Source organism: Marmota monax, unplaced genomic scaffold (genome assembly GCF_021218885.2).
Source record: "Marmota monax isolate L192 unplaced genomic scaffold, Marmota_monax_Labrador192_F-V1.1 WCK01_AAM20220418_F8-fsc00136, whole genome shotgun sequence".
Classification (NCBI taxonomy): Eukaryota; Metazoa; Chordata; class Mammalia; order Rodentia; family Sciuridae; genus Marmota; species Marmota monax.
In genome coordinates, this window is record NW_026693905.1 from 1,564,469 (window position 1) to 1,584,486 (window position 20,018).

Below are 20,018 nucleotides of genomic sequence, written 5' to 3' on the forward strand. Positions count from 1 at the left end.
TTTCATTTCATTCATTCCATAAGGTTTTCAACTTTTTTTTTAATAGTGGTGGCATATAAAATTGCCATTATAACACAGGTTGAATGAAATGAAAATTTTTTAAGAGTGTCATAAAATAATGTAAATTTGCCCTATTCCATTTTTGGATTGTATCAATTTTTCAATGATACATTACTGTCTACCTGTGTAAGTGCTTCTATTATTTCTTTATTTGATATTGCACTAGTGAATAAGATGTAAGTCTAGCCTAACCATCTGCCTGCTATTATGTATCTAGAAGCGATAATTATGAAGCCTTTGAATGTAGTTACTGAAGAAAATTTATAGCTAAAGATTGTTTGGCCTGAAAGTTATTTAAAAACACTCCCATATAAGTTTCCTTACCTCTTGTCATTGTTGTATCATTTGAAAATGGAGGTTACTATGTATTTTTATGGGACCTATAAGTTTAAATTCTAATGTTCATGAATAATATTTTGAAAGTAATAAAGAAGAGTGGGGAGGCTTATCTTCATAAGCACATTTTTATTATGATGCTATTTTTCTAAACATACATGTGGAACGTTTTACCCTGGAATATATTCAAATTTTTTATATGCAAACTTGATCATAAAATTCTATCTTGTTAACTATAATCTTTTGTTTCATAAGTTCACAAACCTCAGAATCTACTAAAAAATTTGCTGTAACTACTAGTTATAAGTTCTAAACAGAAGGGCTTTTACAATGAAAGTATAAGAAACATCATTATCATCAATGACTGATTGCCTGTGTACAAAGTAACTTTTTCTTAATCAATAACAACTTAAAATTGGACTTTTGTTTTTAAATGTAGACAATATCATCTCCTTTTTAAGAAAACAAAAATTCTTTCTTTTCTTCATTGAAAATATTCAGATATCTTCGAAGTTTACTTTTTGGTGACTACAGTGTTGAATAACAGAGCAAATTGATCAGTTAACTAAAATCTTTACATTATGGTGCTTTTTTCCGCCCCCAAATACTCGAGGAACTTCTTATCATGAAATACACTCAAAGCTTCTTATATATAAACTTCAGCGTTGCTAATAATTTGTTCTGACAAAATGCTATTTTTGTCAAGGCATCATTGCTTGTCAGTATATATTAATGTGTATAAATACCCACAGATATGCTTGAGTTTTATGTCCTTCATTTCAGATTAGAGGAACAGCTTGTAAAATTGTTCTTTGTTTTGAGATTTCTAATGTCAAGATTTCATTTCGCTCATACATTCTCCCACATAAATAAGAGAATTAAATCACTCATTTATGAGAATATTTTCCTATTACCAAATTGTAAACAAAATTCCATATAATGAAGATTAAAAATTCAATTTTAAAGACTTGAAACCTAGAGTACTGTGAATATTATTGTGTGATGATTAAGAGCTGTAATAGCTTCACGTATTATAGCTAAAAATAGTCACAATACAACTCTTTTATTAATATATAAATTATAATTTAAGGTTTGCTTAATATGCTACACACTTGAATTTAAACATTAATGATTTAAATTAGGTTCTCTTCAATAGTAAAAGTAAATCATGGGAGAGTTAAGATTCAAAGACTAATTTATTTAATTAGTTGCTTTTTATCTTAGAATTTCAACCTAATTTCAGAGAGCTGGGTTAAAAATTAATTACCATGTGGTTTAGGGTTGTGGCTCCACGGTAGAGTGCTTTTCTAGCACATGGGAGGCTCTGGGTTCGATCCTCAGCACCACATAAAAATAAATAAATAAAATAAAGGTACTGTGTCCAACTGCAACTAAAAAAAATATTTAAGGAAATTAATTATTATGAGATTTTTGTTTATATATCGACTGCCAGTTTTTGAAAAATATAATCTATGATATGTATATTGCAATGTGTTATAATTTATTGATTTACTATATTGGGACAGGAAATATATTAATAGAAGATAATATTTAATAATAGAAGGTAAAACATATAATAAATTAGATAAATATATAATTCCTAAAGTACAGGAAAAAGTTCCAGCAAAAAAACCCAAAAACATTTATTTTAAATACAGTGGTTCCATCCAGTATATTCCTCAAGGAATAGCAGATTCTAACTGTATTTTTTATATGTATTAATTTTTAAAATGACATTTTAATACATGTCTGTTTCCTGTTCTTATAATATTCTCAATAGGGAAAGAGAGAATGTAAGGTCAAGTCACAGTCTCATAATTTTGTGCTGTTTTGAAATTTGAGAGGCCTGTAGTTTTAAACTTAAAAGCTTTTATGTATTTATTTCTTCAGTTCTGAAATGGAACCCAAGTAAATTTTATGCTCATTAATTGTAGCTTATCAAACTCTGGCTAGTTCAGAAACAAAACTAATGGCATTGCTGTGAAGCTTCTACATTTCAGTACATCACCTGAAATCAATGTGTAGGATAGTTTGCTCACAGGTTTGTATTAAGTCATGCTGAATAAAGTCATGTTTTTATTTATTCTCAACTTGTCTTTTAAATGACAATTATAAATAAAGTACATCACTACATAGTATAGTCAATAGCATTTTTCATTGATTAGAAAAGTCTCCCTTATCAGAAAAACAATTCTTTTTTTTTTTTTTTTTTTTTTTTTTTGTAGAAAAGCCTACTTGTAGCAAGATATGGAACCCAAACGACATAATTGAAAACTTTAAAAATTCAACATGTGAAATTTGCTTATATGCCATAAAATACCCATGAGTAATGAGTAAAAAAATAAAATATTTGCAAAATATATCATAAACACAAGAATAAATTCCTTACTATAGATTCAATAATCCCTATTCAAAATGTTTAAGATCAGAAATATTCCTGATATTAATCTTCTGGATTTTCGAATACTTCTGCATGTATAATGAGATATTTGGGGAATGAATCTCAAGTCTAAACGTGAAATTTATTTATGTTTCACATACAACTTTACACATATCCTGAAAGTAATTTTATCCACTTATTTTTAGTGTGCCTGGTTTTGACAATGACCTATCACGTGAGGTCAGTTGTGGAATTTTCTACTTGTAGCATCATGTTAGTGCTCAAAAAGTTTTGGATTTGGGAGTATTTTGGATTTGGGATTTTCATGTTAAGAGATGCTAATCTTGTATATAAAGAATGTTTAAATTCAGTGAGTAAAGACTGATAACCTCCTAGAAAAATGGCCAAAACGTTTGATAAAAATTTTGGGGAAAAATAAAGAACAACTAAATTGTACAAGAGAAGATCAACTTCACTCAACTTAAAAAAAATTATAGACTAGTGAAATACTAGTTTCACATTGATAGTTAATTGAGGTATAAGAATGTCAGTAATGAAGACAAATAATCTTAAATTTCCAATGATAGTTTAGATGAATGAATTCTATTACATCTAAAAATGGATTTAGGCCTGGGGCTATAGCTCAGTGGTAGAGTGCTTACCTCACATGTGTGAGGTACTGGGTTGGATCCTCAGCACCACATAAAAAGATAAATAGATATATTGTGTCCATCTACAACTAAAAAAATATTTTTTAAAAATGAATTCAGTCTTCTGAGTATGACAATTATGATCATAGCTGCTTTTTGAGACAGGAATTGAGGAATTGTTATTTTTGTGTAGTAAAGTACTTAATTTTCATTTTTAATTCTATATATTATTTCACTTTTTTTATTATGTCATGGATTCCTTAAGCATATAAAACAAGTAAGTTTAAGGCAGTAAAACTCACAATCAGTTTAGTAAAATAAATCAGTGAATTCTGCTTGACAATCTCCTGTTTACTACAAAATTTTTAAGCATGGTGAAAATATAAAATTAGATGAAATATTGTCCCTACTTATTCTAGAAAAACAATAATTTCATATTGATTTCTAAATAAAGTAAAACTCAGCATAGTTGACTAAATTAGAGATGTGCCCAGCCAAGGGCCAGGTGTGGTGATACATACTTGTAATCCCATCAGTTTGGGAAGCTGAAGCAGGAGGGTCACAAGTTCAAAGCCAACCTCAGCAACTTAGTGAGGCACTAAGCAATAAAGCAAGACCCTGTCTCAAAATAAAATAAAATATTAAAAGGGCTAGGGATATGGCTCAGTGGTTAAGCACTCCTAGGTTCAATCCCCAGTACGTCCCCCACCCCAACCCAAAAAAAAGATGAATCCAGCAAGGATGCATATCCCTTTGGAGATTGTAATCTACGGACTCAAAGTTAATTAATCTGCACAAAAATCTTATGCAATTAATACAGTTCTTTATGTACAGAGAAAAATAATAGATATATATGTTTGGTATATTTACTCATTTAATGCTCATATCAACCATAGCAAGTGAGACCATTGTTATTCCCATTTTATAGAGAACAAAGATTTGAGTTCCTTAAGAATTTAAGGATCATCATCACTCTTACTTTATAAACTATTTCAAACTTTATTTAGTAATCTGAATTCATTTTCTCTTTGAAATGAAAGACTAAGATTCAGAAGTTAAGTAATTAACTTAACTCTAAGTAAATCAATTAATTCGAAAGTATTCTGCTAGTGTCTTTGTGCCATGCTACTAGTTAATAGGGGTGCTCTAAAGAGAGCAGGGAAAGAGCCCTGTTGATCACACTCCCTGTCCCAATGAGTAGTGACAAATATGATAAATAAACAATGCGGTTTCTCCAAGAAAACACCTGCAGTAAAAAGAAATTCCGTTCTTTTTATGAAAATATTTCCTCTGTTCAAGTAGTACCAGAAAAGTTGTTTCATTTAGTAACTTTGATGTGATTTCTTAAGAAATTTTCAGGATCACTGGATTAAAAAAATCTAATATAAATTTAATATAAACTAATATAAATTGCTTCTGCTTTTTGAAAAGACTCTGTCAGCAGTCCAGAATGAGGGCTGTGCCAATAGAATTCCAACTTTTCTGTGGGATGATCCAAAAACAGCAAACAGAGGGCATTGAATTTCTTAACAGTCGCAAGTGTGTACATGTGTGTTATGCCATTCCTCTCACTTGTTGTTTTTTGTGTGTGCATACATTAGAGATAGAATAGCTGATTTCCAGACTGGTATGTTCCATAGAGATTTTTTTTTTCATAGAAGAAATAATGGCAAAGTAACTTCAGAGCATATGAGGTCTGTGCACTTAACCTTACCTGCATTTACACAGCTCTTAACTGAATATTGGTGTTTAGTTTGATTTTAGGACATTTGCCTGCGTATGTGAAAGACATTTGCTGGATTAAGATCTTGAGTTGTTTCTCTTGCCCTGTTCAGAAGCGGGTTTATACAAGTTTTCAGATGTGAAGTAGAAAATATGAATATGATGATTGTTAAATTAAAAGGAGGCATGGCTCAGTGAATTTGGCAATATTTAATCTTGTGTCTTCCATACATATATCTCACTCTGAGTAGCTTTAGTGACAAACTCAAAAGCCAATGCTAGAATTATGTAATAACTTGTTAATATGTAAATATTTGGGTTAAATGAATGTGGGCAAAAATAAAGGACAGTCTCTTTATCTAAAGCTTTGCTGAGCCAGCTTTGGTTTTATGACACAGTTTCATTAAAATACCATAGAGCATAATATGCATCAACATGGTCTTTGTTGATAGGTAGTATACTGTTTAATATATCATGTGCATCCACTTACTAGAATGACAATGGGTAGAAAGGAGACTGCTGAAAGCACATAGCATTATTTAAAATTTCTTCTTTTTAATTTGCAGCAAATTCAGTAAAGCTAGAAATGCAGAGTGATGAAGAATGTGACAGGAAACCCCTGAGCCGTGAAGATGAGATCAGGGGCCATGATGAGGGTAGCAGCCTAGAAGAACCCCTAATTGAGAGCAGTGAGGTGGCTGACAACAGGAAAGTCCAGGAGCTTCAAGGCGAGGGAGGAATCCGGCTTCCGAATGGTAAACTGAAATGTGACGTCTGTGGCATGGTTTGCATTGGGCCCAATGTGCTTATGGTACATAAAAGGAGTCACACTGGTAAGCAGCTGAAAGAATAACCTGATGACTGCCTGTGACATCTGATGTTGATATTACCTGACATCTATTCTCTTTCCTTTTTATTCAGGGGTGGCAATGGTGAAACTACCTTTTCAGAATTCTGCTAGTATTGGATTGCTGAAAAGCAGAGAGTAGCCTGGGTCTTGACTTCCAGCCTTCAAATCTGAATAGCATATCAGAAAAGAAGTTTGGGATTCAGTTTCCACAGTTCTTAATATAGCAATAATATGATAAGGGTTCAAAAGGTATAGGAGAATTTCATTGTGTAATTCAATCTTTTTGTATTTCTATACATATTTTACCATACCCATGGGCAGGTAATATAGTTTGCTAGCCAAAAGTTTATACTACAAAATGGCACTCATACATTTATAAAGGGGTGAATTGTTTTCACTTTATCTGCTTAACTCCTTTAAATATGAATTTCCATCAGTCCTTTGCCTACCACAGGTCTCTGTAGTAAGCAGTTACTTTCCCTAGTTCAGGAATGTTACCATTTTCCTATGAATATTGACTGTAACTCCCAAAGGAGATATGTAGATTCAGATATGACAAAGGGTGGCAGTATGGAGTAGAAATGTATAATCATGGAATTGGGTTAAAAAGAAAAAGCTCTCAGATTAATTTAATATACACTTTAGAGATGTAAAATCCTTTATGAACCAACCAAATGAGAAGGCCTTATTTCAGTCTCTTCAAATTCTTTGCCAAAATTTAGAAACAGTCACACAAAAAACAGGAATGACACTGGGGTAAATAGGAAGTTTCAAGTTTATAGAAAAATTGGTTTGAAGGTAATATAGCTTTCACTATAATGCAAACTGGTATTCTACAATAGAATACTAATAACTACTATTCTCAGTTATAAAATGTTATAGCTTTGGTGGAAGTGATGAATCACAATAATGTATTTAAAAACATTACTTCTAAATAATTTTATAATTGGGTTCTGAAATCATGAGATATGTAAGTTACATCAAGTGTTTTTAATAAACCTCTCATCTCACACATGAAGAAAGTCAAATGATTTGTTCATTATCCCTTTGGTAGGTAAGGGCATTGTTGAGTTTAGAACCAAAGTTTCCCAGATTCTCAGACTAGTTTTGTTTGAATACAGTGTACTTGGTATATTAATATACCAATAATTGATTATGAAGTGTGACTATAATCTAAGGCAGATTTTTTAAATTACAGTGAAAATCATACATTAAAACCAGTATTATCATAATCAAAATCATCAGCTTTAGAGCATTATACTTTTCACAACCATGCAGCCAGTTACATTTTTGCTTTGTTTTTAATTTGCTTTTTAAATGGCAACAGGCTGTAAAGTATCTTAGGAAAAGTTAAGAGATCAAACTTGGTATCAATTTGATAAGAAAAAAAATGGAAAAGATTATAAAATAATGAACCTAGTTTTTGTCAGTCTCATATAGTAATTCTAACTGTAGCCACATAAAATTAATTCCACAAAGTTATAATATATTCATGGCATCAGAATGAGTATATGGAAGAAGATAACACTCAACTCATTCAAATGTATAATTTCTCCTATCCAGTATTATACAAACTACAAATCAGTCTAATGACGTTGTAGTTGAATTGTATATAGTATTAATTTTAAGGCTGAAGTGTATACTAAAAATAATATTTGTGACATTTTTAATAAACACTGTGTGTTCTTCATTAAGAAAATTCAAAGAACCACAATACACTTTCTTGAAAATTTATATCATTTTTCACTGTATTTGTAGAGATATTCATGAGTTTTTAAAATAGCAATCATTGCATACCTACTCTACTATCCGTTTGCTATTTACTCCTGTAGTGAAGTCAGGTCAAGTCATTTTAGCACTGAAATGGTCTAATTGGGATGAAACATGTTTACAGTTACTCAGATTTCCACAGGTTCTAGGAATATGAGACTCCTTTACCTGATAAAGGCAAGGAGAATGATTACAAAACCAAAGTACACTTGCAACACTATGAACATTTTTATTAATAAATGCACATTGGAGTATTATGCAAATTATTATTCTTTCTTCAGAGCTGGGAGATTGTTAATGTTAGCCATTCATGGAAGAGTTTGGAATACTTACCATACTTTGTTGACTTTGAAATTTTGGATGTGATATCTTAAATTAGCTCTTTTAATACATGTTTCTAATGACCCAGTTTACTTCTATGAGTGGGTCATGACATTTCAGTTCCATTTTAGTACTGTTTAAAGACAGAAGGTCTATTTGTGTTTCTTTAATTTAAACTAAATTAAGAAAGATTGAATCAGAATCTAGTCATTAACCTTGTTTTCTCTGTAATATTTTGAACTAGTGTCTTAATTTTAGAACTTCCTACTCTTAACAATTATTTGTAATTAATGTAAAAGGCACTGTCTTAAACCCCTATAAAACTGCTGGAAAACAGATTTTTGAGTGTCTTTTAGGTCATAGAATATCTAATATAAAACTAACAGTGAAAGAAGGTGTCCAACCTTCCAATTTATTACAGTGACATGGAGTATCAGATCTACTTCACTTCTTCTTCTTTCTCTTTCATATTCTACTAAAGTGCCAATTCCATTGTTTTATTAATGACTTGGTTTAATTTTTTTGGCATTGCTACTTTAGTACCTAATCAGGTAATATTGTCATCGGATACTCCAGGCACTCTTCACTGGGAGTATAGAAAGAAAAAAACAAGTAGTGGTAGTAAATCAATTCATGCCATGAGTGTGAATTAGTGAGAATATTATATAGAAGATCTATATTGTATAGAATATTATGTAGAAGATTCCACTTTTGGATTAGAGTACTCCCATCATTGTAACTAAGTTTTCAGCACTCAATTTTATACATTGTAGTACCATGGAGCAATTTTCTTGCTCTAAAACCTTCTCAAAAGGTGCTTAGGATTGCACATATTTGTAAGTGGTGGTTCTATCCAACACAAGAATATCCTGTCTTTGATTTGCCAAAGCAAATTGATGTATTTGGATTATACTTGCATTTCGATTAAACATATAAACAATAATTTTACAATATATATTTATGAAAGCATATAAACTATTAAAATATAATTTATTCCATAATAAAATTACAAACTCATTCTTTTATTTGTATTTACATATTTCAGTGAATAACTGAAAATTGAAAGTGTGTTTTTCATATAATTAAGACATTAAATGTTGTTAAGTAGATTTCACCTTAAAATGAGAAAAGCCCTATGATTGATATCCAAAAGTAAAAAGCTCAATCAAGACTTATTCATAATTGAAATCAGTTATTTCTCAAAGCCTTTTCTGGTTGACACATTACAACTTTGGTACATTCAAACAGTGTACAACTTTGGTACATTGCTATCAGTGCCTTGTCTTCTATTAAAAAAAAAAAAAAAAAAACAGCCTGACTGGTTATTTTCGTGGAGCCTTGTTCTTTATATATCTTCTGAGCATGGAACTTACCAGAGGCCTCCACAGCTTAACAACATGGCAGTATTCTAAGACATATCCAGACCTGCTTACATTTCTCCTACCCTCTTTGAGACTGATAGTATGAATTCAGAAGTAGTAGTTTTGTAGTTTTAAAATTTTCAAAGACATCTGGAGTATTTGTAAATGTAAAAACTAAATTACCCTGTTGTTTGCCTCATAAAAATTAGGTGAATTTAAAAATTCTTTAAAAAAAGGGTTATCCTGTTGTTAAACTGTTGTTTCTTTTTTAGAGTAGCATTACTTTGAATAGTGAATTAACTAAATTAAGGACTTTTAAATATTTTAATTCAAAGAATATAGGTGGTTCAGGGAAAATCTAAGTCAACATGTTACTGATGAAGTATTTTCCAAAGGCAAACGTGATTTCAATTTTTTTTCTACTAATTTAATTAATTTTCAAAGTTATTGCATACTAATTAGCTACTTGCTTAGGAAATCTTACATAGATAGATTCCAAAAGTAACATCAAATTTTTGAAGTAAAAAGTATAATTTTTCTTCTTTTTTCAAAAAGTTAATTTGTGAGAGCAGTACCTCAGTCTGTCCTTTTTTATGAATTCTGTGGCAGAGGTGGGGAGTAGATAATTATGGTTTTTAAAGGGTGTGATCCATTATTTCATTGGAGGGAAAATAATAAAAGAAGTTAAGTTGTATTATATGTATATAAATAAAAAAATCTGCAAAAAAATGAGATTTTAAAACTTTGACTATTTCGTAAAACTCCATATGAGAGGTTTTAGATTTTACCAACTAAATCAAGCTAGTTAAATAATACAAAATTTAGGATAATTTTAACATGAATTTTTTGAAACTTAGCTCTAAGGGCTCCTAATTTTTAAAGAGAGAACTTTAGTCCCCACCACACACATACCTCATTATTTTCTATTATAAGTACAATAGATTATAAGATATGCCTTAAAAATTTATTTATTCTTTTTAACAAAACTCAGTGATAGAATTTGCACTGGCTGCTGCCAAATCTTCTTCATGTGTCCTAGTTTTCTTTAATTAAAAAAATCCCTGAATTTACCAATATATGCCCAAGGACCAAAAATATGTATTGAGGTTTTATGACTCACTATTATTTTTGCTTTTTTGTGTGTATTTGCACTGTACTAGGAATTAAACCCAGGGTTTGTGTTTGCTAGGCAAGGTACTCTACCACTGAGTTATATTCCCAGTCCATTTTTTAAAATCTTGATACAGTAGCCCAGGTTGTCCTTGAATGTGTGATCCTCCTGCCTCAGCCTCTGGAGTAGCTGGTATTACAGGTGTTAGCCACCCGACACCACTATTATTACAGATATTTCAGCTAAAGATATATGAAACACACCATTAAATGGATTTTTTAAAATGCTGAAATTATAATCATCTAATCTCAAGTACAGAAATGGTTCAGTTCAACCAAAAGGAATTGTTTTAAATTTTTTTCAAAGCTTTGAGCTTTAGAATGATCCCTTTTTACTTTTTACTTATTTACTTAGGTATTAATTTATAATTTATTTCTTATCTATCTTTAGAGATAGGCAATCTTAAAATTATAGTATTTTCTTTGTAATTTTATAGTTAGTTTGATCCTACTTGCCAATTTCACTGCTCCATTACCTTAATGTTTTTATATTTGATGACACTGGTGACAGCCATTTGGTGGCAAGAGAGTAAACTAATAATTCAGGTTTAAACAATTTTATAGCAATATCAATGACAGAAAAAGTGAAAGAAGATACCTGTCAAACATAGGATTTTCGTAAAATAAAGAGAATACACAAGAAAGGTCTGGATGAATAATTTTCATATTTTTGGATTTTCCCTGAGATGCCAGGAAATTGAATGGTTTTACTGTTACTGACCAGCAGAATCAAAAGATTTGATTCTGTGGTAATGAACTTTGTAATTTGGTTCATTCATTATGGCCTCTATCTCCCTATTACCTGAAAGAGGGAGTGAGACTCACAGTACTTTCCAACCCATAATTTCTGTGAATTTTAAAGAAAGCATGGTAAAATAATTAGGTTTTGTATCCAAACTGACCAGGTTTGGTTCTCAGCATGTATTCTTATTAGATCTATAACTATAATCATATACTTTGATTCATGCATTTCAATTTCTTCATTTATGAATTGAAATTATTAATACCTAATTATAAATGTCATTGTGAGGATTGAAATACTATATGTAAAGCAACCACTAGGGCAGTAAAGTGATGGCACCTAGTTGTTCAGCTGTTGGTAAATACTGTTATTGTTACTCTTTTGAAGTCAATAACAGGAATCTAGTCAGATTTATATGAAGAGGGGAAATGACCACTTGACCCAAAGCCTGAGACTTTGTTATGTTCAAAGCAAATCCTAGAAAATACGTATTTAGAAGACTTAAGAGTATCATGATTAGAGAGAATTGGCTGTTACTTGCACATTACTTACTTGATTTTTCTGACTTCTTCTTTCTTCAGGTGAACGTCCCTTCCACTGTAACCAGTGTGGAGCTTCTTTTACTCAGAAGGGCAACCTTCTGAGACACATAAAGTTACACTCTGGAGAGAAGCCGTTCAAATGTCCTTTCTGTAGCTACGCTTGTAGAAGAAGGGACGCCCTCACAGGACACCTCAGGACCCACTCTGGTAAGTGTCTCCAAGTGTTTGAGAAGAATGATAAAATACAAAATTTCAAGAGTGTATTACAGAATAATCCTGAGTAATGTTCATCTTTGGTGTGTAGCTATGAATAGTCCATCCAAACAGTATATCTGTTTGTGTACATTAAATAACTAATAACTTGCAGGATGCATATATGGCCCTTCTTCTTTAGGCTTATAGACTTAGCAGAAAGGAGTACCATTAACTGAGTTTGTTAATTTCAGAATATTGTAATTATAAATAGCTGTCATTTTTCTGATTTATAATTTTATAATTATTAATGCAGAAATTATGGGTAGTCCCAGATAATTAAAGATCTAGTAAATTAATAACTACATTCTGAAGTTCCTGTACAGGAGGTGAAAGCTGTGGGGTTTTTTGACTGATACAGTGCTAGGCTGGGACCTCTGTGGAAAATAATCACATATTGTTATTTTTGAATTGGAAAACATTATACTCATTAGAAAATTGGCCATTAGAGTAATATTTCATTTTCTTGTTTCTTTAACTTCCAAACTATAGTCATTGGACTCTATCTGAAACTTTTCTCTTTTTATAAATGATTTAAAAATCCAGAATGTTTGATTATTTCTAAAAATGCCAGAATGTAAGTACATAAAGTAGAAAGAACTATCAGAAATCTGAATGAATCTCATTTGACTTTTAGTATGAATTGCCCTAACTAAGAAGTTAAAAGTGGAAAATTAATATATAATACTCTCAAGCCAGAAATTTGAAAATTGTGAGGTCAGCATTGATACTAGTTTAATCAGTTATTGAGAGGGGAAAATCTATGCACGTGAATCCATGCACAGTTTCTATACCTTCTCCCATTATCGCTTTGTGCATGGGCCCATTAAGCAAGGGCTAGGGTGGTAAGATAAACAGTTGGACTGACATCCATATAAGTTACTTGATCCTGATTACTAAAGCCCTTTTCAGTGAATGCCCTCAAGAAGGAGTTAATATAGAACATCATATATGTTAGTCAGCTTTTCCTTGCTATGACCACAATACAAAAGAAGACCATATTAGAGGAGGAAAAGTTTATTTTGGCTCACAGTTACAGAGGTCTCAGGCCATAGTTGGCTGACTCCACTGCTCAGGGCCAAGGTGAGATAGAACATCATAGCAGAAAGATATACCAGAAGAATGCTATTCAGTTCATGACAGCCAGGAAGCAGAGAGAGAGGCGGGGAAGAGACATAGTCCCTAGGCCACACCCCTAGTAACCTACTTTCATGCCCTGTCTTCATACAGTTACCATCCAGTAGTCCATTCTTCTAACAATACATTAATTCATCAAGTGGATTTACCACTGATGAGGTCAGAGTCTTAATGATACAATCATTGCCTAAAATCCCCATCTGTGAACCGTGATTTCAATGCATGAGAATTTTGGAGAACATCCCAGATTCAAACCACAACACCATGTTATCACATTTTATACCAATACTGAAAGATATATCCACATAACTCTCCCCTAGAATGTCTATCATCAATTTTCCATTTTTGTTCCTTGAAGTCTTTAGGTATATTTTCATAGCATATATCATTGCTTCAGCCCTCTCTTCTTCCACCCAGCGTACAGTCAGATGTACTTGTAGAAACTCTCACAGCTGGGGGATATGCTTTCATCACTGTATTTTAGGGCTAACCTCTAAAATGGACTTGAAAATAGAGTATCATCAGTGGTACCAAATACCATGCAATTAATTTCCAAACTATATTCCCACTGTTACATTCTCCATTCACTGGTCATGGAGAACACCTTGTAAGTTGATAGATATGGTCTGAAGTGGACATATTAAGTAGTAGAAGTAGCAGTTATCATAGATACTTGAGAAATTTGCTCAAGCAGAATGTTTGGCCTTCCCAAACCTGCTTGGTTCCAGCTTCTTTTAACAATGTTATATAACTCTTATTTTATGATATGTTTAATCAGATAACACCTAGTTCATGATGTGTAGTTTGGGCCACCCAGTTATTTGGAGTTCTGTATGCTATTTCTGTGTGTTAACTGGAATCCAGTAACAAGTTCAGAGCTGCTTTTAAGTGAAGGATGGTTATTGGTAGAAGATCATATTTCTTTAATACAAAACTATTAGGGATCTGCACTCTGAGGCTTCCATTGACAGAGATGTCATACAGCATCTCTGCTTGCCACCGACATTTCCAAAAATCACTACATCTGCTAGGCCTATAACCAAGGGTATAAGGTAGATTTCCTCATGGCCAGGTATGCTTCAGGTCCTTTCCTTGCCCAGACTTCTCTCAAACCTGACAGCCTTGGGGAGTACTTAGTACCAGCATTAGAACAGCATACCAACAAGTGCTGTCTGCTTCTTCCACAACCCAAAGAGGCCATGATGTTTTGTTCCTTGATCTTCATAATTGAAGATTCAAGATAAAGCAATTTATCTCTTTGTATTGAAGATCTATTTCAACACTCCTGGACCACTGGATCCACAACATGTCATCAATGTGCAGAGTCCCTGAACTTTCATTGAGTTTATCCCCTGTCCTCTATTAATTATCTTCTGGAAGATCTTGAGTGTTTACTATTTCCTGCTCATCAAGTCCAATCTGTCTAATGTTATGAACGTAATAGTCCAGCTTGATGTTTCATGGTATGTTAAGATGAACAAGATTTCTCCAGACTATATTATAACAAGGAGAGGAGAGCTGGCCTAGCCTTAAGATAAGATAATGAAAGCATGTTGTCCCTGCATTGTGAAGGCAAACTGCTTCTGATTATCTTTGTTGATAGGAATTGTTTTAAAAAGAAATCAGGTTTGGGGCTGGGGCTGTAGCTCTGTGGCAGAGTGCTTGCCTAGCATATGTAAGGCTCTGCGTTTGATCCTCAGCACCACATAAAAATAAACAAATAAAAATAAAGGTATGCTGTCTACAAAAAAAAAAAATTAAAAAAAAAGAAATCAAGTTAGTTGTTTCATACCTGAGATTAGGGATGATAAAATAAGCTCCAGTAAAGATTCTCTAGTTAGAAGTGCATTTGCAGTTGGCATTAAGATGTGATTAAGTCTGCATTCATCCACAGATCCATCTAGCTAGTGCATTAGCTGAACAGTTTAAATAGGTATATAATGTAAGTTATCGTCCCCACATCTTTCAGTTTTCTGATGGTTTCACTAACATCTGTAATTCACTCATAGATGCATTATGTCTTCCTTGTCATTGTCCCATAGCCAAGAAATAGTAGTTTTGATATTGCCCATTTTATTCAGCAGTGCAATTCCATAACACTTCAAATCAGATTTGAGAAGAGTTGGTTTTCAGCTTCATTTATTCTGAAACTTAGGTCAATAAAGGATCTTTAAAGCTGACAGAGAAACTTCTTGATGTTTCACCTGTTTTGACTTAAGCATTCAAGGGGTTCTTTCACATTTGCATGTCCATTAGGGCCATTAGAGTTAGCCTTGTCACTTTACCAGCCTCCCTCTACATACTACTGTTGCTATATTATATGTAAATACCACACCTTCCCAAACCTTACCTGTTTCACACTTCATTCCATACACCAGCAGTGACAATTTGAGTAATCATTTATCTTGCCAGCACCTGTCAAGGCTTCTGAGTTTCATTGACTACCTAGTAAGGAGGCTATCCCAATGTCCTTCCATGTGAGCTTCCTGGAGCCTTGGGCCATTCCTGCTACCAAAGATTCTTATTAGTCAGTAGCCTGACAGTAAAGTCCTGAGACACTCAAGTGGGGAAAATTTGTGAATCAATGAAAAGACAGATGTTCCCAAGAGAATGATCAGGCGCTAGGGAAACCATCAGAGAAGGGTGGAATGATAGGAAATCTTAGGCTAATAATAGGAAACCATTCCCTGAATAGGGAAGGGGACTGAGTGGTCACTGGAATGAGAGAGATAAGAGAGGGTCTTTAGCACTGACCTTCAGTGGAGGCATGCAGCCTCTGCCACCCTGTGACTTAGGGGCCATACACAGTGACATCAGTCTTTCCATCCTCCAGTTTCTTGCTGATGTTCACCTTGTCTAAAAAAACCAGAGGACAGGGGAGGCTATTGAAGAAGCCAATATAAATTAGCTTTCTGCAGTAACAAAGCAGAGCAAAGAAGGGTAGAAAATAACTACAGAAGTTAAACAGAATTGCCAGATTATCTAAAATTTAAGAACTAGTATTTAAAATTAGTAGAATGGGGTTTTAGGTATAATAAAATGATTTTAAATTTAAGTTCTTTTTTTGTGGTTATTATTACTGGTAGAAAGCATTTTGCTTCCGCCTTCCCCCAGGTAACGACTGTCCATTGTATTATTGTGTTATTATGTTGAATATTAATATGATATTTCTATGTATAATAATTTAAGAAATTAAAAATATTTAGAAAAATGTCTGAAATACAGTATGTTTTCAATAAATTCTGTCTGTATATATTTAACTTTGTGTGATTCCCATATGTGCCAGTGGTTCCCTGTCTGGGACTCTGCTCACATCCCTGGAGGACAACAGGTCTCATCTTGGTCTGACTGTATGGCCTTCAAGCTAGACAATTATGACAGATAGTTGCTGGCATTCTTGAGCTCCCCCTCGACCATATGCACTATACTAATCACCTTCCATGAATTAGTTAGAACCCTTTTTTCTGACACAAGCAAAAGGAGGAAGTTTATAGATTAACAGCAAGTCTAGTAACAAGGAAAATGCTCTCAATAAAAAAGTTCTTGCATTAAAAAATGTAAATACAATGCATACATTGAATCATTTATATTTTGATATAAAACAGACCCTTTTTCTTCACTAGGAATTTGTAATATTACATCTAAACTGTAGCCTGGTCCTGTGTAACATACCTATAATCCCAGTTACTCAGGAGGCTGAGGCAAGATGGGCACAAGCTCAAGACTAGCCTCAACAACTTAGTGAAATCTTGTCTCAAAATAAAAAATAAAAAGGTCTGGGGATGTAGCTTAGTGGTAAAGCACCCCTAGGTTGAATCTCCAGTACTGAGGGAATAAATTAGTCTGAAAATAAAATTAGTCTAAACCACGCATAATGTATCTCTAATTATATTTTCAGTTTAAAAACTAAAAGACCTCTATAAATCAATGATACTTCTTTTAAGTATTTAAGATTTTTTTCAGTAATTTTATGATTGTCTTTTCCCACCATCAATTCTTTAGCAATGTTTTTATCAATTCATCTCCATTGAATCATTCCAAACTTGTAAAATTCATTTAAATAGAAATAGCTTTTCTGTGATATTTCATTGGAAATTGAATACTTAAGTACTTTGTATAATTATAGTAACATGTAGTAGCTGGCATCTCAATGGATTTAGCTACAGTCATAACTGATAGTGAGTACCTATACAGTCTACCTCCTGGGGGAGAAGTGTTTGGAAATACCAGAGTCCTGCCGGCTCCAGGAATTCGTTTCCAGGTTAGTTTTCCCTGTGTCTTACCAAGGGGATGGGGAAACAGTCAAGAGGAGGTTGGCTACAAGAGCTTCTTGCTGTCAATATCACTATTTACAGGTGAGGAGACTAAGGCAGAGAGAAATTGCACAGAGCCTATATTAAATCAAGGCTATCAAAGTCCAGATTCTGTGTCCTTTATCACTATGCTAGAGATATGTGAAACAGTCTTGTATGTTTATTCTGTAAAAGTTTATCTTAAAGTAACTCCTAAGGGTAAAGGGAGAGAAAAATCCTGTGCTGCCGTAAAAGCAAGGGGTCAGAATGTCTGGGTTGAGAATGGTCTCACTGCAAGTCAGCTGTGAGACTCTGTCAGGTTATTTGATTTGCTCTTTAAATGACCCTCTGATGCTCACATTATATGATGCTAAATACAATGCAGTTTGCTTTCCCTACCTGGAATTTTCTGCTGATTAGTCACTACTACCAAACCTTAAGCAGTAGATTAAGGAGAAGGAGGAAGAAACTACTTCCTTCTTCCTCCCCCTCCCTGCTCCTGGCTTTCCCTTCCTTGCCCTTCCCTCCCAGTAGGTTTGCATGGATCCTTTTAATGTTTTCATAGAATCTTCACAGCACCAATATTCCTACTATACTACTCTCTGCATTTCCACCAAGAGATAGCTATGATGTATCTAGGAAAGAAAACTTCTTAAATATGAATATTAAATGAAAAAGAAGAGGGAAAAGAAATGAACAATTAAAATATATTATCAACAGTGTTATCAGTTGAGGATCACAGTCAAGATTTCATCCCAATGTGAAAATGAACTTCTCTTTTAAAAATATGCTCCAGATATATATTGTATAAAAAACTTGTAGGAAACTGAAGAAGTACCGGTCCATATTTAAACTCTTGCTATTCACTACCCTTAAGATAACCATCTAATTTGATTTATGTTTATAATAGTGTTTATGTGACTTTTTAGTAACAAGTCAGTGAATCAGTACTTCTGCTACAAAAGTGATTTTTATTAGTTTTGCCTCTTAGTTTTTCATTTTAACAAGTGATTAGTCCTTTCATTCCTAGAAATTGATTAGTGAGCTTTGTACATTTTATTTTGCTCCTTTTAGATGTCTTATTATACCCAGTACTCAAAGGAAAATCGTATTTTAATTAAGCCCTGAATGCCTATTAATCAAAATAATACCTAACATACTTGTTACCTAAGCTTTCAATTAAATGATATTAGTAATTCTTTATATGAATAACTTAAAAATACTTGGTACAATTATTTATATGATATATCTTTATCATGTAACCCTGGAGTAAGAACGATTTGAGGAACCCTCCACTGCTGAAGTTCTTTGATTTAGTATCAGTAAACCTAACTTATTCTGAATAGGTATCTAATTTGTTTCCAATTAATTCAGGAATGTTGATTTTTTTGTACAACAGTACTTTGCGACCTATTCAGTGTTTGGCAATTTTCAATTTAAAATGTTCTTTTTTTTTTTTGTCTAATTGTCAATTAAAAACTATTTTGTCTTATAAAAAGGAACTGGACCAGATATACCATAAAAATACCAATCTATTAAAACAACACAGCTTCCTCCCTATTGTACATTTTTTTTATTTCTTAAATAAGAACTATCTTGATTCTTTGTGTCCCTGTTATTCCACATCCTATATTTTCTCCACAAAAATTAGTGAATGCTTATTTTTTTAATTTTTATTCTCCTCGGAATTAGTGAATGCTTATTATTTTTTAAATTTGTTGTAATTAGTTATACATGTCATTAGAATGCACTATGATATGACGTACATAAATAGAGTATAATTTCTCATTTTTCTGGTTGTACATAATATAGAATCCCACTGATTGTGTAGTCATATATGTATATAGGGTAATGATGTCTGATTCATTCTACCATTGTTCCTATGTCAATTGCCCCTCCCTACCCTTCACTGCCGTCTACCTAATCTAAAATGGAACCATCATTTGACCCGGCTATTCCACTCCTTGGTTTAAACCCAAGGGACTTAAAATAAGCATATTATAGTGATGCAGCCACATCAATGTTTATAACGACTCAACTCACAATAGCTAAATGATGGAACCAACCTAGGTGCCTTCAACAGATGAATGGATAAAGAAAATGTGGTATATATACACAACAGAATATTACTCAGCCTTAAAAAAGAATGAAATTATGGCATTTGCTGGTAAATGGATGGAACTGGAAAATATCATGGTAAGCAAAATAAGCCAATCCCCAAAAAACCAAAGGCCAGATGTTTTCTCTGATATGCAGATATTAACTCACAGTAAGTGTTAGGGGGTAGGGAAGAATAGAATTACATTGAGTGTTTGTTCTGAATATTGATTTTTAAAAACATACCTATGAAATAGTACAGATATTGTCTGTTTTTATCTTCCTTTTTTAACCCCTGCTTTATGTTTTTTGTTCATTTATGCCCTTACATATCAT

General features: G+C 32.8%; 1 protein-coding gene across 9 annotated transcripts in view; it reads left to right on the top strand.

The window, feature by feature from the left end:
- Positions 1-20,018, top strand: part of Ikzf2 (IKAROS family zinc finger 2) — a 149,949-nt gene that overhangs the window by 91,161 nt on the left and 38,770 nt on the right. For 8 of the 9 annotated variants that reach the window (XM_046462916.2, XM_046462915.2, XM_046462913.2 and 5 more), the window contains 2 exons: positions 5,715-5,981; positions 11,944-12,111. In XM_046462916.2, the coding sequence (XP_046318872.1) occupies positions 5,715-5,981; positions 11,944-12,111 (435 nt within the window). The remainder of the gene's footprint in view (positions 1-5,714; positions 5,982-11,943; positions 12,112-20,018) is intronic. The other variant, XM_046462918.2, reaches the window with a different exon arrangement.